General features: G+C 49.9%; 3 protein-coding genes across 9 annotated transcripts in view; 1 reads left to right on the forward strand and 2 right to left on the reverse strand.

Annotated features, from left to right (window-relative positions):
- Window positions 1–3,926: 3,926 nt before the first annotated feature.
- On the reverse strand, window positions 3,927–16,151 carry KLHDC3 (kelch domain containing 3). Of its 3 annotated transcripts, XM_053601015.1 has the most exons (15): window positions 15,910–16,151; window positions 13,528–13,740; window positions 13,177–13,353; window positions 12,905–13,020; window positions 12,663–12,734; window positions 12,321–12,534; window positions 12,159–12,245; window positions 11,902–12,010; window positions 11,696–11,769; window positions 6,919–7,066; window positions 6,725–6,791; window positions 6,236–6,340; window positions 5,709–5,783; window positions 5,417–5,534; window positions 3,927–4,522 (listed from the first exon to the last, which is right to left on the reverse strand). In XM_053601015.1, exons 2-15 carry the CDS (start codon window positions 13,679–13,681, stop codon window positions 4,383–4,385), a joined length of 1,656 nt encoding a protein of 551 aa, XP_053456990.1. In that variant the 5' UTR covers window positions 13,682–13,740; window positions 15,910–16,151; the 3' UTR covers window positions 3,927–4,382. The 3 variants fall into 3 exon arrangements, with proteins under 3 accessions (XP_053456990.1, XP_053456989.1, XP_053456988.1); XM_053601014.1 differs by lacking the exons at window positions 3,927–4,522; window positions 5,417–5,534; window positions 5,709–5,783; ... (1 more) ...; window positions 6,725–6,791; window positions 6,919–7,066 and adding exons at window positions 9,491–10,120; window positions 11,492–11,570; window positions 14,720–14,840 and having other exon boundaries at window positions 15,910–16,040; XM_053601013.1 differs by lacking the exons at window positions 3,927–4,522; window positions 5,417–5,534; window positions 5,709–5,783; ... (1 more) ...; window positions 6,725–6,791; window positions 6,919–7,066 and adding exons at window positions 9,491–10,120; window positions 11,492–11,570.
- MEA1 (male-enhanced antigen 1) lies at window positions 14,318–17,987 on the forward strand. 5 transcript variants are annotated; one of them, XM_053601025.1, is made up of 4 exons: window positions 14,318–14,462; window positions 16,842–17,122; window positions 17,209–17,311; window positions 17,610–17,987. In XM_053601025.1, the coding sequence occupies exons 2-4, from the start codon at window positions 16,853–16,855 to the stop codon at window positions 17,759–17,761; spliced, it is 525 nt and encodes a 174-aa protein (XP_053457000.1). In that variant the 5' UTR covers window positions 14,318–14,462; window positions 16,842–16,852; the 3' UTR covers window positions 17,762–17,987. The 5 variants fall into 5 exon arrangements, with proteins under 5 accessions (XP_053457000.1, XP_053456996.1, XP_053456997.1 ...); XM_053601021.1 differs by lacking the exon at window positions 14,318–14,462 and adding an exon at window positions 16,240–16,342; XM_053601022.1 differs by lacking the exon at window positions 14,318–14,462 and adding an exon at window positions 16,262–16,371.
- PPP2R5D (protein phosphatase 2 regulatory subunit B'delta) overlaps window positions 17,877–25,187 on the reverse strand; it is a 33,872-nt gene continuing 26,561 nt past the window's right edge. Inside the window, exons 3-16 of the mRNA XM_053601007.1 lie at window positions 24,463–24,667; window positions 24,047–24,246; window positions 23,844–23,954; window positions 23,613–23,705; window positions 22,541–22,671; window positions 22,354–22,413; window positions 22,154–22,262; window positions 21,875–21,928; window positions 21,394–21,564; window positions 21,162–21,289; window positions 19,624–19,725; window positions 19,457–19,529; window positions 19,189–19,305; window positions 17,877–19,045 (exon numbers count right to left, since the gene is read on the reverse strand). Coding sequence (XP_053456982.1) covers window positions 18,908–19,045; window positions 19,189–19,305; window positions 19,457–19,529; window positions 19,624–19,725; window positions 21,162–21,289; window positions 21,394–21,564; window positions 21,875–21,928; window positions 22,154–22,262; window positions 22,354–22,413; window positions 22,541–22,671; window positions 23,613–23,705; window positions 23,844–23,954; window positions 24,047–24,246; window positions 24,463–24,667 — 1,692 coding nt within the window. The 3' untranslated portion in view covers window positions 17,877–18,907. The remainder of the gene's footprint in view (window positions 19,046–19,188; window positions 19,306–19,456; window positions 19,530–19,623; window positions 19,726–21,161; window positions 21,290–21,393; window positions 21,565–21,874; window positions 21,929–22,153; window positions 22,263–22,353; window positions 22,414–22,540; window positions 22,672–23,612; window positions 23,706–23,843; window positions 23,955–24,046; window positions 24,247–24,462; window positions 24,668–25,187) is intronic.

Raw genomic sequence — 25,187 nt, forward strand, 5'->3', positions numbered from 1 at the left:
AGACCCAGGCCCACTTCAGCTGCTCACCAGATGATTTATAACTGGTGCAGATTATCAAGCAGGGTTTCATTTCCCTTGCTTGTGGAATTAGTCCAGTGGGACTCTGATGAGTAACAGGTGTGGAAGCATTTGATATGGTCAAGGCCTTACTAGTGAGTCCCTATTTTGACTACCACACTCAGGACTGATTTTGATTCACTGGCATTTTCCCTAAATAAGGCTGACAATTGTGAAGGTGAAATAAAACACCTTTGGGCCACAGCAAGGACCCAGAAACCTGAATGTGTATTCCATATGATCATTTAGGATCTGGGTTAGAAGCAGCTCAGAAGGAAATGCAGTACATTTCTTAAGTTCTTCCTACCAGCTCTTCCACTTTGCCCTTCTTCCACTCCAATGCCTCTACCCTTTCTCTGGGCCTTCAGAGCTGCAGTGTCCTCAAACTCCTACCCCAACTAGCCCTATAGGGAAGCTCCTGCCAGCATGGGGGTTTGCTTGATCTGCTATGATTGGTTCCCTTGGCCCCACCCACACTGAGGGAAGGCAAATCAGGCTAGGGACTCTGTGTCAGGGATGGAGCTGTCTCTTGGCAGGACCTCTGGGGGTTGGAGGGAAGGAGGGATGACCCAGGCATTCCCAGGTTGACAGGGAAAAAGCTATAGAAGAAAAGAGGGGTAAGAGTCAGGTGGCAAGGCAACTGAGCACCATCCAGTGCCGAGATTTAGAATAGTCTATAGAGGAAATGAGGCCAGAGCCTAGGAGTCAGACTGTTTAGGGTAAGGCCACAAAACAGGGCAGGGGGTGGGGTAGGGTGGTGAGTAGGTGACAGAGGAATTGTGCTTGCTTTGCAGTATCGGTCCTGGGCTCAAGCATCCCTCTGGCCTAAACCTTCTGAGTAGTTGGGACTTCATGTGCCACTATGCCCAGCTAAGTTTTATAGTTTTTGTAGAGATGTAGTCTTACTAAGTTGCCCAGATGGTCTCAAGCCATCCTCCTGCCTCAGCCTCACAAAGTGCTAGGATTTACAGGCATGAGCTGCCACATCTGGCTAAAATACTGTATACTCTGGATGGGTAAATTGTATAGTATGTGAACCGTATCTCAATATAAATGTTACCAAAAAAAAAAAAATAAACAGGCAAAGTGTGGTCGCTCACAACTGTAATCACCCCCCCTTCCCATCCTTGTGAACACCCCACCACAAATCAAGATAGAATATAAGGCCCACCTCCCACTGGCTGCTGGCTTTCCCAGTGCTCCACCCCACCCGCACCATGTGACCAAGCTTTGGCTAATTGGAGCGAGGCAGGAGAGAAGGCCCAGAGTACACTTTTGTGTGGCAATTTGGTACCTTCATACCAACATTCTAGTTCTGAGGTAGAATTTAGAACGCTTGTAATTGCTTAAACGTTATTCCCCCTACCCATCTTTTTTTAAAGCTGCTCTCCAACCTTCTTAGTGAGTCCAGTAGTTGAACGGAGTTTTGTTTTTTATCTGCTAGAATCCATTCTTTTGTAAAGTTAAGATTGACACACAGGACACTGGGAACCTTGCGGCACTGTACCTCCCCACTCCCTTCTGGCTAGGCTCAAAAAAAAAAAGTTTTTCTTTTTAAGAGACAGAGTTTCAGTTTGTCACCCTTGGTAGCGTGCTGTGGTATCACAACTCTAACCACAGAGCTATGGGCACTGAGCCTATCTACCCTTTTTTAAAAGTCCTGTTTGGGATTATCTGGGCTTCCTGATTCTTGGGGTGCAAACATGTATCTATGTTTTTTTTTTTTTTTTTTTGAGAGTCTCAGTTGCCCTTGGTAGAACACCGGGGCATCACAGCTCACAGCAACCTCAAATTCTTGGGCTTAAGCGATTCTCTTGCCTCAGCCTCCCAAGTAGCTGGCACTGACTCTTACCCCTCTTTTCTTCTATAGCTTTTTCCCTGTCAATTCCCTGTCAACCTGGGAATGCCTGGGTCATCCCTCCTTCCCTCCAACCCCCAGAGGTCCTGCCAAGAGACAGTTCCATCCCTGACACAGAGTCCACCACAGGCTATGTTTTGGTTGTAGCTGTCGTCGTTTGGCAGGCCTGGGCTGGATTCAAACCCACCTGCTCCGGTGTATGTGGCTGACACTCTTACCACTGAGCTACAGGCGCTGAGCCTATTTTTTTTAATGTAAATTTTTTGTTTCATTTTTAGAGACAGGTCTTGCTCTTGCTAAGACTACAGTGCCACCAGCCTAGCTCACAGCAACCTCAAACTCCTGCTTTAAGCAATCCACCTGCCTCAGCCTCTTAAGTACCTGGGACAACAGGCTCCCCCCATAATACCTGGCTAATTTTTTCCTTTTTTTTTTTTGGTAGAGACAGAGTCTCACTGTACCGCCCTTGGGTAGAGAGCCATGATGATGTCACATGGCTCACAGCAACCTCCAACTCCTGGGCTTAGGCGATTCTCTTGCCTCAGCCTCACGAGCAGCTGGGCTGGGACTATAGGCGCCCGCCACAACGCCCGGCTATTTTTTTGTTGTTGTTGCAGTTTGGCTGGGGCTGGGTTTGAACCCGCCACCCTCGGCATATGGGGCCGGGGCACTACTCACTGAGCCACGGGCGCTGCCCAATTTTTTCCCTACTTTTAATAGAGAAAGAGGTCTTGCTCTTATTCAGGCTGGTCTCAAACTCCTGAGCTCAAGGTGTCCTCTTGCCTCAGCCTCCCAGAGGGCAAAAACTATAGGTGTGAGCTACTGCACACAGCCCCTTTTTTTGAAACAGACTCTCTCTGTTACCCTGGGTAGAGTGGCATGGCATCATAGCTCATAGCAATCTCAAACTCTTGGGCTCAAGTGATTCTCTTGCTTCAGCCTCCCAAGTAGCTGGCACTACAGGCGCCCGCCACACCACCTGGTTAGTTTTTCTACTTTTAGTAAAGATTGGGTGTCGGGGAGACGGTGTCTTGTTCTTGCTCAGGCTGGTCTTGAACTCCTGAGCTCAGGTATCTGTAGAGGAATGGACACCATGCTTGCAAGGACAGTTACTGATTCTTATCACATCAAAAGGAAACACTAAGAACAGGACAGTCTCCTGGCAAGCCTAGAGATATTTTGTGACTTAGGGGCAATCCCCCAAGTAACTTAGTGTTCTGGAATGAGATAAGATCAGTCACTTGTTAGCAAGCAGATGTTAAACGTTGATGCTTGGTGCTCCTTCCTGGGGCTTGTGGGGGAAGAACACGTTTGGAACGAGCACGTGGCACTCCTTACTCATGCAGCCCTTGTATGGCATTACTTTAACTGTCCACACCTGTTGTGTATAACCTTAATACCCATTGCGAAGGGGGCTCAGGGCTCTCTTGCATCTCTGGTTAGCCCACCTCTTGCAAGCTAGCACTTCAATCTGTGTCCTGCTTGGTTCTTTTGCAGCGCCGGGAGGTATCAAACTCCTGAGCTCAGGCAATCTATGCCTCAGCTTCCCAGAGTGCTAGGATTGTAAGTGTAAGCGACCATGGCCGGCCTTCCTTGAAATTTTATCTGAAAGAATTCTCAAGGTCTCGGTTAAAAAGAACAATCAAGAGAGGACTACATTTGCTTTTGCCAAGTGCCTGGAGACACTTATCAATCTGAGACCACTTTAAACTAAATTATCAGCTTGAACATGAGGGCCAGCTGTGCTTACATATCCTAAACGGACCTTTATGTCCCCACCTCCTACCTTCCCTTGTATCCAAAACCAAAGCCAAGTAGGCTGAGTTATGAGATTGGTTCACCTTTGAAATGACTGTGTATCCTTGAGGGGCCCAGATTTGAAGGAAGGGTCTCTTATCTAACTTTCCAGTTTGTAGAAGCTTTGGTTTTGTTGCCTACTCCCCTATATAGCCCATTAAACCAGTAGCTCTAGGCCCACAAATCCCACAAAAAAATCAAAATAACAAAAAGATGTGTAAAAAGAATGTTTATGAAGTGGCTTCTACATAAAGTCCCAGCCCTGGGAATCACAGACTCCATGGCCTTCACTGGCCTCAAGGTGACTCACTGGCCCCTTTCTTCTATACCAGAATCGTTAGTTTAAGGATAGAAGAAAGTCACAAGGACATAATGAACCAGATCCAAGCAGAGGCAATGTGGCATGGCAGAAGGCTACAATTCTCTCACCTGGGCCTCCCAGAGTGCTAGGATTACAGGCATGAGCCACTGTGTCTGGCCTCAGTTACTCTTCTTATCAAGCTCTATGAGCAGTGGAAGAGCCCTCTAGCCTTCTCTGAACCAACTTAGTTCAAAAGCAGCTGTGATCCTTGCTCTTGAACTGGAAGGAATCAGGAAAACAGGCCAAGCCCAAGACTGTTCCCATAGATCCATGTCTCTCTGAGGCAGTGGCAGAGCAGAGAACAGTTCTTTAATACTCTTTGTTCAAAGGAAGTTGTCTCTTGTCCTTGCCTGCATTTCGGCGCCTCTTTCGACTCAAGAAGCTCTCCAGCTTCCTTCTGCGTCTCAGCTCCTTGAACTTCTCAGCTAGGGCCAACTGGCGCTGCTCAGCTAAATAACAGGGAGAATGAAAGCTGGTGAGGAAAGGATAAACCTCCTCCCCCTTTTCCCTTCCACAAGCCAGGTCAACAACTCCCAGCCTTTATGCTGGGATACGTGGATTGTTTAGGCGTCCTCAAACTTTTTAAACAGGGCCAGTTCACTGTCCCTCAGACCGTTGGAGGGCCAGACTGTAGTTTAAAGAAAAAAACTATGAACAAATTCCTATGCACATTGCATATATCTTATTTTGAAGTAAAAAAACAAAACGGGAACGAATACAATCAGACTGCCTCAATCCCACGGGCCGCAGTTTGAAGACCCCTGGTAGAGTTCACTGGTGTGTGAGCAAGTCAACTTTTGATATGCTCTATCTTTTTTTTTTGTAGAGACAGTCTCACTTTATGGCCCTCGGTAGAGTGCCGTGGCCTCACACAGCTCACAGCAACCTCCAACTCTTGGACTTAAGCGATTCTCTTGCCTCAGTCTCCTGAGTAGCTGGGACTACAGGCGCCTGCCACAACGCCCAGCTATTTTTTGTTGCAGTTGCCACTGCTGTTTTAGATGGTCGGGACTAGTTTCGAACCCACCATCCATATATGGGGCCAGCACCCTACCCACTGAGCCACAGGCACCACCCAACTATGAGTTCCTTCCATGTGCCTAGTCTAGCATGCGTGGGGGAAACAGATGAAAAAAATCCCTGCCATGATATACTAGAATTAGGGATACAAAACTAATTACAAATAACCCTTCTACTATTTCTAGTTTTCTCTAAGTAACTGTGGGATCCAGCCTTCACGCCTTCCTTAAGGGAGCTCAATGACCTTCAATACTGTACCTTGACACTATAGCCTCCACACTCCTGTCCCAGTAACTGGCCTACAACCGTTAGGTCTCACTCACATTTCTTTAGGAAGTATGGCCGATGGCCCTCCTGGGCCTGAGCCCGCCGTTCATGCTTCAGGGCCAGGCGCAGCTCCTGCTGCCGCTTTCGTTCCTGCTGTGCCATTTCTTGCTGTTCCTGGGGAGCAAAGATCAGAGTAGAGAGGAGACGATGGTGGGGAGAGAAGGGAAGGGGAGGAGAGGGTAGGAGAGGTGAGGGAGGGGGAGGGGGGAGGGGAGGAACCAGAGGAACTGTGAACACCTCCCACCTATAACTGCTCTTCCTACCCACCTGAAATTGTCACCCACTCACCATTCTCTGAAGCAGCTGCTGCAATTTCTCGTGCTGCTCCCCTGAACGGTGCTTCTTCAACTGCTTTTTCACAAGCTCCACATTGAAAAATGAGCATGAGGGTTAGTATTCTGTACACGTTACCTGAAAGTCTTTACCAAGAATTATTTTAAGAAATTCACATATATTTTTAGCTCAATAACACTGAGGCAGTTAATTATTATCGTTTTTATGATTAGAAAACTAAAGCACCGATAGACTAGTAACTTGCCAATTGGTGACACTACCAGTAAATTGAGGGGCCAGGATTTGAACATAAGAATCATGGTAGGCAGAATTAAATCTGCTCACTACTACGCTTCCTGCTCACCTCTGCCAAATTGTCTAACCTGTGCTATAGTTTCCCACCTCTAAAAAACCCCTTGAAGCATACCTCTTTTTTTTTTTTTTGTGTGGTTTTTGGCCGGGGCTGGGTTTGAACCCGCCACCTCTGGCATATGGGACCAGCGCCCTACTCCTTGAGCCACAGGTGCTGCCCAGAAGCATACCTCTTTTTCTTTGGCTCGGATGTCATCTAAGAATTGGTATGTTTTGTCAAACACCTCAGGATTATATTCCCCTGACAGATCATCGAAGCGGGGGTCCCGAGCGACCTTTGGAGAGAATAAGAGAGTATAAAACAGAACTGTTTTTTTTTTTTTTTTGAGAGACAGAGTCTCACTTTGTCACCCTATAGTGCTGTGGCATCACAGCTAACAGCAACCTCAAACTCCTGGGCTTAAGCAATTCTCTTGCCTCAGCCTGCCTAGTAGCTGGGACTACAGGCACCCACCACCATAAGGCCCAGCTATTTGTAGAGACAAGGTCTCACTCTGGCTCAGGCTGGTCTCAAACTTGTGAGCTCAGACAATCCAAGCCATTGGTCTCTCAGAGTGCTAGGAGTACAGGTGTGAACCACCACATCCGGCAAAACAGAACTGTTTAATTGCTTTTTACTGAAAGTGACAGTGAGAAAGTGCTTCCTGCCTTTTCCTCACCTTTTTACAGATGGGGACAACCTGCCGTAAAAATGGTACTTGGATCTTGGCTGACATTTCCAAAGGCCTATCGGAGAAATTAAAAGAACAAGTCAAAGGGACTCCAGTCTTGGTCAAAGGCTTCCCACCTGCCACCCAAGAAAACAGACATCTACTCAAGGATCAACCTCCTTAAGGCAGTCATTGGTCCTCACCTGTACTTATCTGCAACACCTGGACTTTGGACAGGTGGTCTAGAAACCTGTTTCTTACTGCTGTTTGCAGCTACCAACTGTTTGTAGGTCTTAGTGCCCACTCGGCTCTGCAATTCCAACAGCTCCTCAAATGACATGTTCGATGTACCTACAGAAGGTAGGGACAAACAGCTGAGCATGCACCCCGCCATGGAAAAGACATCATCCCATCCTCATTCCTTAGGTTGTTGATCCTTTCTAATATCCCTCTTAGACCGGTCATTATTACAAGTTCCAGCAGCATAGGCTATAATGGTGTTACACTGACACCTAACTCCCCAACTATTTCAGCTCCCTGGTGCCTCATCTTGCTAACTCAGGTGTGTATGTAAAATCAAAGGTGGACCAAATCATAGTGCCTTCTTTTTCACCCTTTTATTTTTTCTTCTATTTATTTATTTATTTAGAGAGAAAGTTTCACTCTGTTGTCCCGGGTTAGATTGTCAGTGCTGTGTTGTCATAGCAACCTCAAATTCCTGGGCTCAAATGATCCTCTTGCCTCAGCCTCCCCAGTAGCTGGGACTATAGGTGCTCGATATCATACCCGGCTTATTTTTCCATTTTTAGTAGAGATGGGGTCTCACCCTTGCTCAGGCTGGTCTCAAACTTCTGAGCTCAAGCAATCCACCTGCCTCGGCCTCCCAGAGTACTAGGATTACAGGCATGAGCCACTGCTCCCGGCTTTACCTTCTCTTTTAAATTACTCCTTCACAGATTTCCCCACAAGGGCCTCCATCTCCCTTGCTCACTTACTATTGCCAATGTACTGGTTCATACTCTTAGCATCTTTCACCTCAATCAGTTTTCTCGCCTCCTAACTAGTCTTCCCAACCTCCAGCCTAAATCCTCTCAAAGCTGCACTCATCACTGAAAATGAAATCACTCCCACATACACCCTTCATATCATGCCACTCCTGGATTCTAATACTCCCAATGATTTCCATCTGCTCAGCGTAAAAGCCGTATGTTTTATAATGGGGTGAAAGCCTATGGGACCTGGCTATGTATGATGTTTCTAATCTCATCTACTAATCTCACTCTTCTCAACTGGCCGCTTGGCAGTATATTCCCACCTTGGTTCCTTCGCACACGATGTTGCCTCTAATCGGTACACTTCCTCCAGACGTAGACACTGCCTGCTGCCTCACCTTCTTCAAGCCTTTGTTTAAATGTCACCTAGTGAGGCCTTCTCTACCTTTTAAAAACTGCAACTCTTCCTCTATTTCTATTTCTGTATCTCTTACCACTTAAAAAAATTGAGGTATAATTCACATAAAACTCACCCCTTTAAGTATATATATATATATATATTTTTTTTTTTTTTTTTTTTTTTTTTCTGAGACAAGACTCTTGTTTGTCGCCCTGGGTAGAGTGCCCTGGCCTCATAGCAACCTCAAACTCTTGGGCTTAAGCGATTCTCTTGCCTCAGATTCCCAAGGAGCTGGGACCACAGGCGCCGCCACAACACTCGGCTATTTTATTTTTTAAGAGACGAGGTCTCGCTCTGGCTCAGGCTGGTCTCCAACCTGTGAGCTCTGGCAATCCATCCGCCTCGGCACCACGCCCGGCCTAATTTATTGTTTTATTGCTATTTTTACTGCCCCTAAGCTCCAAGAGAACAAGAATGCTTTGACTATTTTATTCACTACTACTATCTCCAGCAGCTAGAACTGTGCCCAAATAAGTCTGCGGAATTCGTTGAATATTGACCTACTAAGGCTTCTATATTCTTTTCCGCCTTCGAGCTATTGTATAAGCAGTTTTCCCTTGCCGAAAAAACTTCATCTACCTTTAAGAAACTATATCCTGTCTCAACTCCCACTTTCCACTGCGATAAGGGACCTCCCAGTGTTTGCCTTTCAGAAAATTTCGCAGTCTTACCAAACCGCCTACAGGATCCGGACCTCCGCCAAGCTGCTGGAAGCACTCCTCCCTATCCCCGGCCCCATGCCCTCACCCCTCCGCAGGTCGTGGGCCGCAGCGCCAGGCTCCAGGTCCCCGCTCTCCTGAGCCCCGCGGGGACCACAGGCCGCAACTCGGGCTGACGAATTCGTTCCGGGCATAAGGTAGCACAGCGCAGGCAGGACCAACGGCACTACTTCCGCTCGCGGCGGCTGCCGCCCCGCCTCTTCCGGCGTTCCCTGGAGGCCGGATCTCGACGTGGTGATGAACCGGCAGAAAATAGACCGCGTGCCCGGGCGACCGCTGGGAAGCCCGACCTAACAGAGACCCCGCCCCGGAGAGAACGTCGCAACCTTCCGTCCGAGTTGTACGGCGCCGAGTTCCACGCCCCGGAAGCTGGAGCCAAGCCTTGTCGGCACTTAGTTTCTTTCTTTTTTTTTTTTTTTTGCAGTTTTTAGCCGGGGCTGGGTTTGAACCCACCACTTCCGGCATATGAGGCCGGTGCCCTACTCCTTGAGCCACAGGCTGGCTAAGAAGCCAGAACCTCAAGAGTGCCCGCCCTCAGTACCCAGCCCCCACTGCAGACTCCTGTCATCTCCACCGTATTCCACAGGAACACACCACACGTTTGGAGATTTTAATTCATTTTTACAAAATCTGAACTGGCTGAGCCTCAGGGTACAGCAACAGCTCAGGGAGGGGTGGGATTATCTGCTGGTCCCCACCTCTCCAGGTGGGGGGAGAAGGTCTCATGCCAACAGCAGCAACTCTCAGCTCCCAGCCAATGCTCATGGCTCAAGCAGGGAGTGGGGTGGGTGTGGAGGTTGGGGTGGGAGGAGGGGGAGGGGGAAGCTCCCGAGGCTCAGACACTGCTTGCTTCTCCCTTCTCCCCATTCCCTTCCCAGCAGAGCTTAGCTGGCCTGGGGCCGAGCAGAGACCCAGGAGCAGTTGGAGGGAGGTGGATGGGGACAGAGCACCAAGGGGAAGGGGCCCTCAGCCCAAGGAGGGGAGAAACCTAGCCCTCCCACCCCTACAGCTCCCCACTGAATTCACAGCACGGAAAACACCTCTAGTCCAACAACTCCACGGGGAAGTATGCGGAGTCCAGGGTCCAAAGGGGCAAGCGGGTGAGAGACGGGCAGGGGCAGTGAAGACAACAGCAGGCTCAGGAAGGTAAATGGCAAAAACTTCCTCCTACCCATGGGAGGAGACGATGGGACGACTGATATTGCTGTTGGTGGTCATGGCATTCAGCTCCCACCTGGAAGGCCAACAGTGACAGGCAGAAAGAAGAGGGAGTTCCCACCTCAAGCCCAGAGTTGCTTGAACAAAGTTACGAACACATCAGTCCCTCCAACTTCCTAAAGCTCAACCACCCACAGCCACCTCCTTCTTCTAGTCCTACTAGGTTCAGACCCCACACACCACCAAATCCAATACCACCCACTCTTCCACTTCCAAGCTCATACAGATTTCCTGTTTATGTTTATATATACAATCCCATATCCCAGCACCTGGGATTTGTGTACACATCTCAGTAAACATCCCGACCTACCTTTCCTGCTCTGCTCAGATCCAAACAGGCAGCCCCTCCATCTCACCCCCATTAGGAAAGCCCAGTTTTTGTTCTCAATTCCCATTCTTTTTAGGTTCTAACCTCTCCTATCCTCCCTGAGGCCTTCCTCACCTCCCACCATAGTAAAATTAAATCCTCTTTTTCAACAATTCTTTCACACTACAAAGATGTATCAAGTACCTCCTTAAGCCAAGACCCTAAACAGTCTACTTGGTATTAGGTACTTACACATATGTCAATCTTGGACCAGCCTGGGATTCATCAGTTCAGATTTGTATACTCTATGACACCAAATACTGAACACACAGACCCTCAGCAAGTAAGGGTTAAACTGAACTGATAAAAGCCAAGGGAAATGTTTCAGAAAAGCAAAAACATACACATAGTAACTTTTTTTTTTTTTTTTTAGATACAGTTTTACTTTTGCCCTTGGGAGAGTGCCCTGGCCTCATAGCTCACAGCAACTTCAAACTCCTGGGCTCAAGTGATCCTCTTGCCTCAGCCTCCTGAGTAGCTGGGGCTACAGGAACCCGCCACAACACCTGGCTATTTTTAGAGACAGGGTCTCACTCTTGCTCAGCCTGGTCTCAAACTCCTGAGCTCAAACAGTCCACCTGTATTAGCCTCCCAGAGTGCTAGGATTACAGGCATGAGCCATCACACTGGGCCCTAAGAATGGAATTTAAAAGGAAGCAGCCAGAACCTGGAACTAATATGATGTGGAAGCTCCTAAACGTGTCTTTATTTTGCAGCTAGGGTCTAAGAGTTAATCATTCTTAGCATGTTAACAAATACTGTATAAGCTCAGGTCTCAGAAAGTAATGTTTCTGAGCTTGGTTTGAAAAACTGGATTTTTAATTTAAGTTACGCAGCTGACAGTTTTATTATACGATGGCTATAACTTCACCTTCTTCTACCTCATTTCCCACAAGCATACTATTATCTTCAGCAGAAGAAAAACTTCTGTTTCCTCCATACTGAGACCAAGCTAATTAGGTCACACCTATGCTACTTGTTCATCCTCAACCAGTCCCTTCTTTCTAACCACTCACGTACCTGATGTCATGGGGCAAACAGGACTGGTCCAGGTTATACTGAATCACAGCCAGTTTGCACAGAGTCTTCAGACTAGGGCCTTTAAGGGAGGAGGTAGTGGAGGAAGGAGATTGTCAAAGCTCAGGAAAGGATCCAGTCCTGGATATCATCACCCAAAGACTGGGACCCTGATGGCAGAACCACTTCTGGAATAACTATACTTACTAAAGTCCAAAATGTGTAAGTCAGAATGATCTATGAGGTCAAACTCATCTCCCAGGCCTTCCTCAGGAGATGGACTGTAGGGATTAAAAGAGATGAAGGTAGGAGGAAAACTACCCACAAGACCCTCTTGCTCAAATACCTCCCACTCTCTGGGTTAGTCACAGACTTAAGCCCCTCCCTGAGCCCCTCCCCTCTCTCCTCCTAACCTGGTACCCCCAAAGAGGACAATCTTGTCACCAACAATACAGCAGCACTGGCGCCGGCGGGGACATGGTCCCTTTCCCTTCGGTTCAATCTTTTTCCAAGTGAAGGATACTGAAGAGAAATTTATATGGCAGTTCAATACCTGCCCAATCCAGCTGTCTTCCCCAACTCCCATCCCCTCACCTACTAAGAATTATTGTTTTCTTTTCCTCCCATATCATTTGCTCCTGGGTCCTCCCCTAAAGGCAGTGCTCTTTACCAGGGTTAAACTTCCAAAGGTCATGGAAGTGCCGGTTCAGCCTTGCATTATAGCCACCAAAGATGTACAGCTCCCCATTGTAGCCAACTGGAGAAGAGAGGAATGCCAAGAGTGTGAAGAGGGCAGGAAGGGGGACTCCACAAGGAAGTAACAAATACTCACAGGCTGAGTGGCTCCGACGCCCCTCAGGCAGCACTGGGGTGGGTGGACAGTCTAGCCAGGCCTCAGTTCTGGTGTCAAAGACGCGAATGCGGTTGCAATAAATCTCATTGTTAGAATGGAATGGCCCAAAGCGGTCAGCACGGCCTCCAAAGACATACATGTGACTGCCCAGCATTGTGGCTGAGTGGAAGTCCCTCCAGCGTGCAGGGTTTCCCTGGGTAGGGGAAGAGAGATGGGAGAGGGGATCAGCACAAAGACTGGAAGGAGATCTGCTCTCACTGTTTCAGCTTCCTATGACTTCTTCAATGGAGGGTAGGGATCTGGGAGAAAGAAAGAGCAGACCTTTGTACAGATAAGGGTCCAAGTCATGGTGCTGGTGTCTAGCTTGTGAATGTCATTGGAAAAGCAGTCCGCCTGAGTGGGAAGTGAAAAGGAAGAAAAGAGAGAGCCAATAGTCACTCTCTGATCCAGTATCTCTCCCTTTAAAACCTGCAAACAAGCCAAACCTTCCCATTCCACCAGCCTAAATTCTCTTTCTGCTTTCTCATTCCCACCAGAAACTTCTAGTTTCTTCCCATACCTACCAGCTGTTCGTAGCCCCCGAAAATGTACATGATCTTGCCCAGCACACAAGCTGAATGTCCATCCCGGGCCCCAGGAATTGTTCCTGACACTCGAGGTGTGGACCATTTGTGAGTATCTAAAGGAGGTAAGAGAATTCCCCAGGTAAGCAACCTCTGACACTCCCTCCTAACTTCTGGGGTGCCTTATTCCCCACCCTCGCCATCCCTGGCCTTTCCCAGGCTACGAGGGCACCATTTGGCAGAATATAGCCTTTCTTGAGACCCATACTTACTGACATCAAAGGCATACAGCACATTGCAGGCCCCTTCAGTGTCATTCCGCCCGCCCCACAGGAAGACTGTGTCGTCGATGAGGACGGTTGAGTGTCCATACCGCATGTAGGGGACCACAGGAGCCTGCCCGCGGATGGCGGGCCTCACTGGGGGCAGTTTTGTCCAACGCAAGGACACTGTGGGCACAGCTCTGCTTAGCCCTGGGAACCTCCCTCCAAGCTGTCCACTGTTCCCCAAACCAATAATTCGTCCCTAATCCCCTTGGCCACAGGGACCACCACCAAACCTCATTTAGCCACCCATTTCCCTCCCTGTTGTGGGCACTAGAGACAATCTCAACATTGGCTTACCTGCATTGAAAATGTGCACATCTATCTGACGCAGTGTCTCATAGTCTTCACCAGAGCAGTAACCCCCGAAGGAGTATACCCGGTGCCCAACAGCCACTGCAGCATGGTTCACCCTGCGGGGCCCGCCCTCCAGGTGCACTGTCCACCGTAACATCCCCTGGGCCACTGGTTACAGCAACATGCCCCCCCGGCACGGCCTGCTGCCTCCGCTACCTGCACGCAAGTCAGGGCCACAGGCTTCTGAGGCAAAGTTTCATCCCCGTTCACTGTCACTCTACCCAGGACCAGCCTCCAAGTGTCACCCTGGTGGCCCTCCCACACCACCCCTCTGCAGGGACACTAATCACAGCTCAGATGGCTGGCCCTGACCCAGGGAAGTTGCAGAGATCAGGGTGCTAGCCCTGACCCTGTGTTCTCCAATAGCATAGCGTGGGGCCACTGCAACCTGATTGCCAGCTCAAGAGTTTGTTGATCATGGTCACCCCCTACTCACAGAGGATCCACCCTATCCCCATCTTGGCACAATCTCTAAGTCCCCTTTCCCAGGCTGGTGTGTTCTCTTGTCTTGGCTCTGTTCTGCTTACTGCCACCTCTCTAAGAATCTCTGTGTTCTTTAAGGTGGGGAAAGGGATCTCAAAATACTCACAGCTATTAATAGCTCAACCAGCCCCAGACAGTCCATTGAAAGCTGGCATGGATACTTCAAAGCAGAAAAGCTTTTAGGCTTTTAGTGGAACAGTGCCCCTACCCAGGATAGGGTGGGACTGATCCAGAACAAGGACCTCCATGTAACCATGGTTGTTTAGCCCCTCACAGGGTACTCGTCTTGCTGAGCTGTTTCCATCGGGGTCACTCAGGGCCCCCCACAGGCACAAGGAGTTCCTCTGACAGCTGTGCCTGGTATGTTGCCAGGACTAGGAACTTAAGCCAGAAAGGTATGTGTATGCTTGAGACTGGTGGTGAGGTGGGGGCAGGGAAGAGGGTTTTTCTCCTCTTGCCGTTTCCTCAACCCTGCTATCATGGTAGAGAACAAGCCATTTCCAACAGCTCTTCCCCAACTTGGGTCTATGAAAGGGGGATGGGGGGTGCACTGGAAAGGGGAAGAGAGGCAAAAATGCCTTTGGCATTTTGGGGAGGGGGTATGAGAAAAACCCAGCATGAGATCATGATCTCTTATAGACAACCTGCCAACCTAGTGATAATGGGTACATTTGAGGGCTCTTTCAGGCAAATCCTCTTGCAACTGGCAATGCCTTTGCTGGCAGGCACTTGCTTGGGTTTGGGTAGATCATCTGCTCTCTGTTCAAGAAGCCCTGGTGGAAGGAAGGGCCAGGCAGAACCTTAGGCACAAAAAAAGCTCAAATAAGGGAGACCCCTTCCAGGAAAGAGATGTGGATTTCAGCTGGCTTGCCAGGCGCACCCCACCCAACCTCCCCCAACCCCACATCCCATGCTTTAAATAGTTACCCTACCCAACCTGAAATAGCTCCAGCAGGAAGCTACCCTCACTTTATTACTTCTGCTCTCAATCGGAAATATCTTGGATCTGGGCTTGTGGGGACAGTTAGGGGGTCAAAAGGCTTAAGAATGTTAGTCCTTTATAGCCTCTATTCCACCCCTCCCTTCAGGTATGTCAAGATAAAGTAAAAAAATGCACAGGAGATATAAGCAATGCCAACCAAAGGTGGAGAAAAAAAATCTTAGTTTCTCCTCCATAAGGACAACTCAAACTCAAGGAGTACAAGCCCTCAGGGTCTTAGGGGGTTCTTTTATCTCTGGGTCTCTCTGACGCTCCATCACTGACGCATTTTCAAGCTTTTTGGATTCCTTTACTGTATCTATCCCTCTCTCTGGCCTCTTGCAATTTTGAGTCTCTATTTCTGGCCTTTCTTGATCGCCTGAGAGCATGGCAGTTTTCCCATTTTTCCTTCTCCCACTACATCAAACCACCCAACAACCCTCCATATTCCCACTTCCACTAAGAAAAGAAAAAAACTAACATGCACTGACCACAGATATTCCTCCCTGAATATGACTCTATCCCTATCTTCTTCCAGACACTCCAGCCTCCCATCCCCCACAAAGGCAGGCACCCCCTTCCGCCGGGGCTTCCATTATGTTAATCTTCCCCGTTCTCCTCATAACCCAGTCTTCCTTCAAATTTCCTTCAGTGCCTCCTGCAGCCACCAGGTCTCTTCCACTGGATTCCTCACCATCCTCCCCACCTCTGCTTTTCCCATTAATACTCTCCCATCATCCCCCTAGATCGTCCCCACCCCCTCCTCATCACTCTCAGGCCCCTCCCCCGCAACTCCAGCTCCAGGTATGGGCGCCCCCAGCCCCCCCCAATTCTTCCTTGCCCCTCAATCCGTCCCAGGCTACCTGCCAGGCCGGGCCGGGGCGGGGCCGCGGGTCCTCGCGCTGCCTGCAGCCTAGAACCCGTTGCGCGCCAACCGACGTCTCGGTCCCCAACGAGATAAACACAGCCAGGCTCGGTCCTTCCGGTGGGCAGCTGTCTGCGCACGTGCAGTCGGAGCTAAGTGCCCGAGACCTTCTGGGACTTGTAGTCTGCAGCTTTCCAGAGGGACGTGAAGGTTGAAGAGGGGGCTAGAGCCTAAGGAGAGATTCTGCGCATGTGCAGATATGTGTCAAGACCGAGGGGGTCACTGGGTAATGCAGTCCTTTGCTTTCTAGGCAGGGGATGGAGGGGGCGGGCGCGGGGAGAACTCCTGGTTCTCACTAGAGTCAGTCATGAGCATGGGGCGGGGCTGGAGGACGAGGCGCCCCAGCACGTCCTGCCCCGCCGGAAGTGAAGGTGCGGGTTCGGCCGCGGGCTCTGAGCGGGTGAGGCGCGCGGAGACCCCGGCGCCGAGATTCAGTGGGGGTGGGTGGGGGAACGCCGCAGCTGGGGCCCTTTGAACAGAGCCCCTGAGGGCTGAAGGGCGTCTCTCAGGCGGTAGGGAGGGAAAACCCTAGGAGAGGAGGGAGGGGGAGGAGGGTGGTTACGCCCTGTTTGGGGGAGTCTACTGACCTCGGGTTCCCAAGGAGGGGTGGGTTTCTGGCAGGGGTATCTTTTAAGGGGTGGTAGGGCTCCGGTTGAGCTTACTTAGGAAGTGACAGAGCAGGGTGGGTCGGACCCAGTTCTAGATAAGAGCCCGACCTAATAGGATGGAGGGGGCGGAGGGAAGGTGCACGAACCTTGGGGATTGGGAGCTGGTTTTGTAGACGCTAAAGGAGACTACAGGGAGCTGGATGAGAATGAATGTGGTGCTGGTTCCTTCCAATCCTTCTATCCTACCTCCTTGTTCTTACAGCCCCTGCCCGGATGGCAGCAGTAGTTCTAGGGGAAGACACCATGGGCCCCGAGCGTATCTTCCCCAATCAGACGGAGGAACTGGGACCACATCAGGGACCTTCAGAAGGCACTGGGGATTGGAGCAGCGAGGAGCCTGAAGAAGAGCAGGAGGAAACGGGAGCTGGCCCAGCTGGCTACTCCTACCAGCCCCTCAACCAAGATCCTGAACAAGAAGAGGTGGAGCTGGCACCAGTAGGGGATGGAGAAGATGTAGTCGCTGACATCCAGGATCGGATCCAGGTATGGTGGAGGAGGGTGTTCCTGAGTAGGTGAAGCTGGGATCTGTGAAAGGCTGGACCTGAACTGTCTTCTCTCCGGCCCTGTAGGCCCTCGGGCTTCATTTGCCAGACCCACCAATAGAGAGCGAGGATGAAGATGAGGGTGGAGCTTCGGCATTGAGCAACCACAGCTCTATTCCCATGGACCCAGGTAAAAGAGATCATTCTTTCATTCTGGAGTAATTATGAACAAAATGGACTGGGCAGAGTCAGCGGAAGAAAGTTACAGAGGAAAACCCTATTCCAGAAAAGATACTGAGAGTTTATAAACTAAGATTCTTTAGAGTCCAGGTAAAGTGCTATTTTGGTAGACCTGAGGATGGGCAGACTTGTCTAAAGATGGATTCGGGGAACCACCAGCCCAAAGGCTCTGGGTTGATTCAAGGATTGGGGAGGGCAACTTGTCCCATTGTTTCTATGCTCTAACTGGCCTTGGGCTGTGATTTCAGAACATGTAGAGCTGGTGAAAAGGACGATGGCTGGAGTAAGCCTGCCTGCGCCAGGGGTTCCTGCCTGGGCTCGGGACATATCGGATGCCCAGTGGGAAGATGTGGTACAGAAAGCCATCCAAGCCCGGCAGGCATCCCCTGCCTGGAAGTGACCACACGGAGAGCTGCCTTACCTCCCCACATTTCAGGCCAGAACCAGCACAGGACTGAACATGTCCATCTCCATGTTCACTACCTCCCTTTCCACATCAAGGCAAATCAGACTTCTTCTCAGAGACCCACTTTATTCAGTTCTGTACATAAGGGGACATCGGCCCGAGCCCAACCCACCTTAGCATGTGTCACTCTGTGGAGAATAAAGCACCCTATGTACACAGCTAAAAGCCATACTGCCTGTGCCCTTGGAACCTGGGTCCAGCCCTTCTCAGCCCCTTGTCCCTACAGGGTCCTAAAAGAGACAAATGTGGGTCTGTCCAGTATCAGCAGAAACAAGGAAATAAATAGGTGTTGGCAGGAGCTACGCTTGCAGCATTGCTCCCTGCTTCCTTCTTTCCAGCGATGGGAACCAACAGCACAGGAAAGCAGTCAGCTCCAGGGTAGTCCCTTCCATGTTTGTAATCCCAGGGCTGCTGCTCACCAGAGGGGTCACAGGGTAGGGTGTTTTCTCCTTCCCCTCCTTGGTTTATCTGGGCCCTCTATTCATCATTTATGGTCCCTAGCATATACTTTTCTCCTTTTGACCTCCCACATTGTCTTAGGCAGTGGGTAAGAGGAAATAATATAACCTCATCAGCCTGCACACTGCTGGAACTGGGGGCCTATTTGTGCTGCTGAGGACTGGCTTCCCTCCAGCTACTTGCTCCAGGGGCCAATGGGGCTTGACATAACTTTGGTGAGAATAATCTCCTTCTGTTCCCTACATGCCTTTGCAGGGGAGAGAGAGGAGAGAATTCAAATGAGAATGAAGGGAAGAGTAGAGGAACAAATGTATTCCTGTGTGTGTTTTTCTCAGAGCAGCCTCAGGTAGCTGTGGGGTTAGGAGCAGGAGGGAACAGGCATCCCCAGGTTATTTGAGCACCGAGCATCTGAGTGCTCGGCCTGTCTGTACTAGCCACAGGGAGGCATGAACACATTTGGGGGTGAAGAGGAACCCACTTTGTGGGTGTCCCTACTTCCAAGTGCCCGTATCCCCTCCCTAGAGTAGTCAGAGAGGCTCTGCCTTGCCCCAAGTCAGCCAGTAGGGAACAGAGGGTGGAGGGCTGAGTGGGCTATGGCCCTGTGATGGGAAGGTGATGGGGTCAGAGAGCCTCCTGGCTGGCAGTTAGGAACTCTTCGGCCCGCTTGTGGGCCTCCAGTGCCTTGATGGTATACACATCCTGGGGCAGCTCTGATTTCCTCCGCAGCAGCACTTTATCCTTCTTGATGTCCTTTAGCATCTGTGTGTGGATAGGGAGAAGGTGAGGAATGGTGACCAATTCCCAATGAATTCTGTTGTTTCCTCCCCTTTTGGACGCTACTGTTCATGTCCCCTTTCCCTTCCAGAGCTATTATTTTCTGCTCCCACCCCATTCCCTCCTACCTGCACAGCCTCAGTCTCCACTGTCCTTTTTAGAAGCTGGATATCCTCTGCTGTGGGCGTCTCTGTTTCCATTGAGTACACAGGGGGCAGTGGTGGAGGAGCTCGGAACATGGGATACTGAGAGCAAGAGGAGGGACAGATGAGTGGTGAGAACCACTTCAGACATTTGTGGGCCTGTTTGCCTCATACATGTTCCTCCTCCAACAAATTAATTCTCTCCAGCTCAAGATGGGCCCCACTGTTCATAGCAGTGGCAGAAAAACCTCACCTGGGGATTAAGCCGGGCGAGCTCCTCTATTTTTTGCCACATTTCTTCCCTTTCCTTCATTCGGAACCGACCCCTGAGGGAGCAAAAGTAGGATTGGGGCTAGGCTTGAAAGAAGCAAAGTGAGCTGATGGTAGATGATGACAGTCCTCAGGGAGAGAGATACTCACTTCTGCTTCTCTGCCTTGTACTGTTGTGTGCAGTCATCAAACAGCTTCTGGTTCATTTCCATAAACAGCTTCAGGGCATTATAGATCAGTCCATGGATGGTCCTGCCACCCAAAAGAAAGATAAGGGATGCGAGGCCAGAGCCTGCCCTTATTGCCAGTACCTCAATTTGCTCTTTCCTAGGGGGTGTCTCTGCTTAGAGTTTTCTCATTTACTACTCCCATTTCACAAACCTCTATAAAATATAAGCAAATAGCTCTAGCCAAATCATGTGACTTAAGACTAGTCTTTCATCATCTTTACAATCAATATTAGTCCACCAGAGCACTAATGCTTTCCCCCACCCTATGCTTCAAGGCCTACCTTCTTCCCACCACTTCACTAATGGCCTCCCAGCAGCATGATGGACTGCATTACACAGACCACACTGTATTTGCTTTTAGCAGAAAAGTCTTTACCACTCCAAGATTCTTTACATAAACTCTTTTAAGAGGCTCACACCTGTAATCCCAGCACTTGGGGGGCCAAGGCGGGTAGACAGCCTGAGCCAGAGTGAGACCTCGTTTCTAAAAACTAGCCAGGTGTTGTGGCAGGCACCTGTAGTCCCAGCTACTTGGGAGGCTGAGGGAAAGAGAATTGCTTAAGCCCAGGAGTTTGAGGTTACTGTGAGCTATAATCCCATGGCACTCCACCCAGGGCAACAGCTTGAGATTCTGTCTCAAAAAAATAAATTAAAAAAGAGGGTGGGTGGCACCTGTGGCTCAGTGAGTAGGGCGGCAGCCCCATATACGGAGGGTGGCGGGTTCAAACCCGGCCCCGGCCGAACTGCAGCATCAACAACAAAAAAAATAGCCCGGTGTTGTAGCAGACGCCTATAGTCAAAGCTACTTGGGAGGCTGAGACAAAAGAATTGCCTAAGCCCAGGAGTTAGAGGTTGCTCTGAGCTGTGGGATGCCACAGCACTCTATCAAGGGTGATAAAGTGAGACTCTATCTCTAAAAAAAGAAAACAAAAAACGTGGCACCTGTGGCTTAGGGGGTAGGGTGCCAGCCCCATATATGAGGGTGGTGGGTTCGAACCTGGCCCCCGGTCAGCTAAAACAGCAGTGGCAACTGCAACAAAAAATAGCTGGGCGTTGTGGCAGGTACCTGTAATCTCAGCTACTTGGGAGGCTGAGGCAAAAGAATTGCTTAAGCCCAAGAGTTTGAGGTTGCTGTGAGCTGTGACGCCACAGTATTCTACTAAGGGCGACCAAGTGAGACTCTGTCTCAAAATTAAAAAAAAAGCTAACATCAGCTTCCCATAGAATAGAATTATGCTGTGATGTGACCTGCAGAACAGCTGACCACCAGGAACAATGTCATGTTGCCCTGCTGTCATGGAGATCTCTCACGTGGGCATCTTACCTCTCTAGTCTCCCAAGGTCCTATCAATATGCAGTGTCACCCTATTTGCTGAGTGACTGGGGAAGACCCCTGGCTCTTTAGTTCTTTCACACTCTCAAAGGTTCTAAAAACAGATCCCCACCCCAGCACCTTACTTGTTCCAATGGCTCTTGGAGTTCCTATAGAGTGCTGGAAACATGATGGGGAGGACTCGGGCAGCATTGTCACTTATCAAGCTCATGATATACTCGTTGTTCCAATAATAGAGAGCGCGCTCTGCCACCTGGTGGGGAGAGGTGGGACTCAATGTGGGTACTGCTTGTTTCACTTAAGACCTCAGTTTCTGGGAGGCAGGGACTGGGATATGCTGCTGGGTCTGAGTGTCACCTGGAAATGGGGACTGGAGACACACTTGGCAAGCTGGCGGAAGAGTGGTTCCATCACTTTGCTGAACTCTGAAGGTTCAATGACATCTAGAATCTCCTCTAGTTCATTCAAGAACATCACTTCTTTAGGACTGTGGGTCTTGGGCCAAAACTTGAGAAGTCCCACAATCACCTGTGAAAAGAGGAGGCCATGAGGATAAAATTCTCTACACCTGCCTGCTTCTCCAGGAAGCTTTCCTGCCCACTCTTCCCCCACCCTGGTAGGCACAACTTAGATGACCTCAGCTAACCGTTGTTCTAGCTTAGATCTGTTTTCCAGGTGTATATATAGATTTCACTTCTCCTTCAGATAGGAAACCACATTACCTATCAGGTCACAGCCCTTCTGAGCACCTGCTTAAGCCACTGCTCAACAGCGACAAACTGGCAAGTGATGCCAATGACAGTGAGAGGTGGACCCTGGGGCCCAGAAGGGGAATTACCGGCTCAGTCAGACTGCTCTCCTTCTCCAGGAATTGTACCACACAGTATGCCAACTGCAAGAGTTCGAGGTAGAAATGAGGTGAGATGCAGGTCCCGAAGATCACAGAGAGGTCAGTGACAGAAACAAGACCCCAGAATGCAAGAGGAGGTGTGGAGAAGAATTATCCCACCTGTTCCCCGCCTCCCTTATCCCAGCTTCTGCCTTCCCACTCTTCTTTTCTCTGCTGCCTGTGTTGGGGATCACACAGTTGTTGCCCATCAGGAGGAGGGCAGCTCACCTGAGGGTGGTAGACACTAAGGGACTTGACCTTGTGAAGGGGAAGCAAGACACGGATAAGGAACATCTTGTGCTCTTCCTTAAGAGGCAAGGCAAAGCCATTGATGATGCTAGGAATTAAGGGGGTCTTGTTAAGGCCAAGCTGAATGCACCAATCCCCCAACTTTTTTCAAGCATCTGTGCCCTAACCCCACTTCTTACCTGCCCAGGATCTCCAGGAGCTCGGCAATCCCGTTGTGATGCTCTGTCTCATAGATGAACCTGGGGGAAGAAAAAGGGCTCTTCTGACAACCCCTGATGTCCCTCCAGCGTTCTGCAGAGCCCTCCTACCTCCGTGTTCCCACTCCACCTCTGCAGGAGCTCACTTTATGCCTAAGCCTGGACTCACCTGTAGAAGATGTGGTTGATCTGCCTACGAATATAAGCCCGGAGCCCCAAAAACTTGCCATAGATGCGATGTAAAATGGTCTTGAGGAAGTCCCGCTCTCGAGGATCTTCACTGTCAAATAAATCCAGGAGCTGGCAGCAGGAGGGATGAAAGGCAGCAAGTAAAGCACTGGCCAGAGAAAGGCTGGGGCTGGGGTGACACAGGGTCCTGCCAGGGGAAACCCAGGTTTTCTGAAGAAAGGAAGTGGGGACAAGTCTCTGAAAAGCAGAGCAGTTCTATTACACTGCTCTACCCAAAGTGATGTCTGGGTATGCATGTTTATCAACCCCATTGTTTCCCTCCATTATGTTGGAAGCTCCTTAAGGGCACAGTAGGGTTATTTTGGGGTTTGTTTTTTGGGGACACAGTCTCACTCAGCTGCCCTGGGGTTGAGTGCTATGGCATCATAGCTGACAGCAACCTCAAACTCTTGGGCTCAAGTGATTCTCTTGCCTCAGCCCCGCAAGTAACTGGGACTACAGGCATCAGCCATAATGCCTGGCTATATTTTAGACAAGGGGTCTCGCTCTTGCTCAGGCTAGTCTCGAGACAGAGTCTCACTCAGCTGCCCTGGGGTTGAGTGCCACTGCATCCGGCCAGGTTGTTTTAAGACAGGGTCTCACTCTGTCACCCCAAGTAGAGTACAATGGCATCATCATACTCATTGCAACCACACACTTCCTGCCTCAGCCTCCCGAGTAGGTGGGACTACAGGTGCCCACCACAATACCTATCCAATTTTTTTCTATTTTTGGTAGAGGCAGGGTCTTGCTCTTTTTCAGGCTTGTCTCAAACTCCTGACCTCAAGCCTCCCACCTCAGCCTCTCAGGGTGCTAGAATTACAGGGGTGAGCTATTATGCCTGGCAAGAGAATAGGTTTGGTAACTCCTCTCATAATCTTGTCCCAGACATAGCTAAAGCCCAATATATTGAGCATAAGGGGCAAAAGCCACTGGAACACAGCAAAGGGGGGCTTGGGATAGAGTTCAAGGAAAAGAAAGAGGAGGGGAGGACAGGAATCTCAGGGACTCACAGCAAGGACAAACTTCTGATCAATGTACTTCTTGGCTATGTTTGGCTGGAAATCAGGAGACTCAAGGAAACGTAAGAAAAACTCATACACGAGCTGTGGAGGGAAAGAAGTATCCACTGAGGGTATTCCCAAGGCCTGGGAGATACACCCTTGCTACAACACTCAGAGTGTCTCCATTCCCCACAGTGTCTCCTTCCCCACAGAGGCCAAGCTGTCTCCTTGCCCTAGTACCTGGAGATGTGGCCAGGCAGCTTCCAGGGTGGGCTCATCTTCCTCTGGGTCAAATTCAGCCCCTGTGGGATTTGATGAAGGTGGCAGTGTCCGGAAGAGATTCACTGAAAACTGACAAGTAGAGCCAGGTTAGAGCTCCTTCCAGGCTTCTCCAGGGACTCACTCCCCACCCACCACCCACTATGTCCTTTCCCTGTACCCACCATAGTGACAGCCTCAGGGTAAATGGCCTCAGTGACAACATCACGGCTATGGGTGATGTATTCCACCATCTCATTGAGTCCTGCCCGCTTTACTTCCTTAAATTTGAGGTCACTGAGTGGGTCTGACACGAAGTCAAAGAGGACACAGCACTGGCGTAGCTTCTGGATAAACAGCTCCTCCCGCTCTTGGGTTGGTGAATCTGTGGGGGACCCAGCAGTCAGGTTCTCCTTCCCAGACCTACACTGCCCTGCCTTACTTGCCCTTCACAGCCTTCCCTTAGCCCACCCTGCTACCATCTTGCTCCCTCATGTTCTCTGGAACTCCTTTCCCCACAAAATACCCCCAAAACTCCATTCCACCAATACCCAGTACCCTCTAGGCCCAGGGCAATAACTCCCTGACCATTTGTAAGTACCTTTCAGGGCAGGAAGCTTCTGCAGCTCCCGGTTCTTGCTGAGGTTGAAGCGGGAGGAGCTTTGCCTTCGTTCCTTCTTGACAATCTGAGGCCCCCCTGAGTACTTGATTTTGCTGAGCTGTGTTGGGGGTGGTGTGCTATTGCTGGGACGCTTGTTGGATGATGGTGGCTGAGACTGGGACTGGGTCTGGGACTGTGGCTGGGCCTGGTCAAAAAAGTAATCCATTGAAGTCCACTCCCCAACATATGCCTCCCACCCTGTGCCTGAGCCTCCCCAATCCCCCAGAGGATTGTCTGTGCCTATATAGACCTGGGCATTGAACAGATTTCTCCTGCCCTGAAGGTGCTAAAACCAGGGTCAAAGAGTTAACTACAGGTTGTAGTTCTGGCAGGGATAGTCAAGAATTCATGTCTCCCAAAGTGATGCTCACGCCTGTGCATAAAGACCCTTCGAAATGTCCATTCCAGTTCATGAACAGGCCAAACTGTTGCATGGTTAGTGAGAAAAGTAAGAAAAGTCATTATCTTACCAGTAAGGGGCAGGGGTACTAACTAAAAAGAGACATGAGGAATCTCTGAATAATGGAAACACTCCATCTTTTCTTTTTATTTATTATTATTATTATTTTCTTGAGACGGAGTCTAACTATGTTGCCCTTGGTAGAATGCCCTGGTATCATAGCTTACAGCAACTTCAAACTCTTGGGCTTAAGCAATTCTCCTGC

The sequence above is a fragment of the Nycticebus coucang genome, chromosome 9 (genome assembly GCF_027406575.1).
Source record: "Nycticebus coucang isolate mNycCou1 chromosome 9, mNycCou1.pri, whole genome shotgun sequence".
NCBI classification, from domain to species: Eukaryota; Metazoa; Chordata; class Mammalia; order Primates; family Lorisidae; genus Nycticebus; species Nycticebus coucang.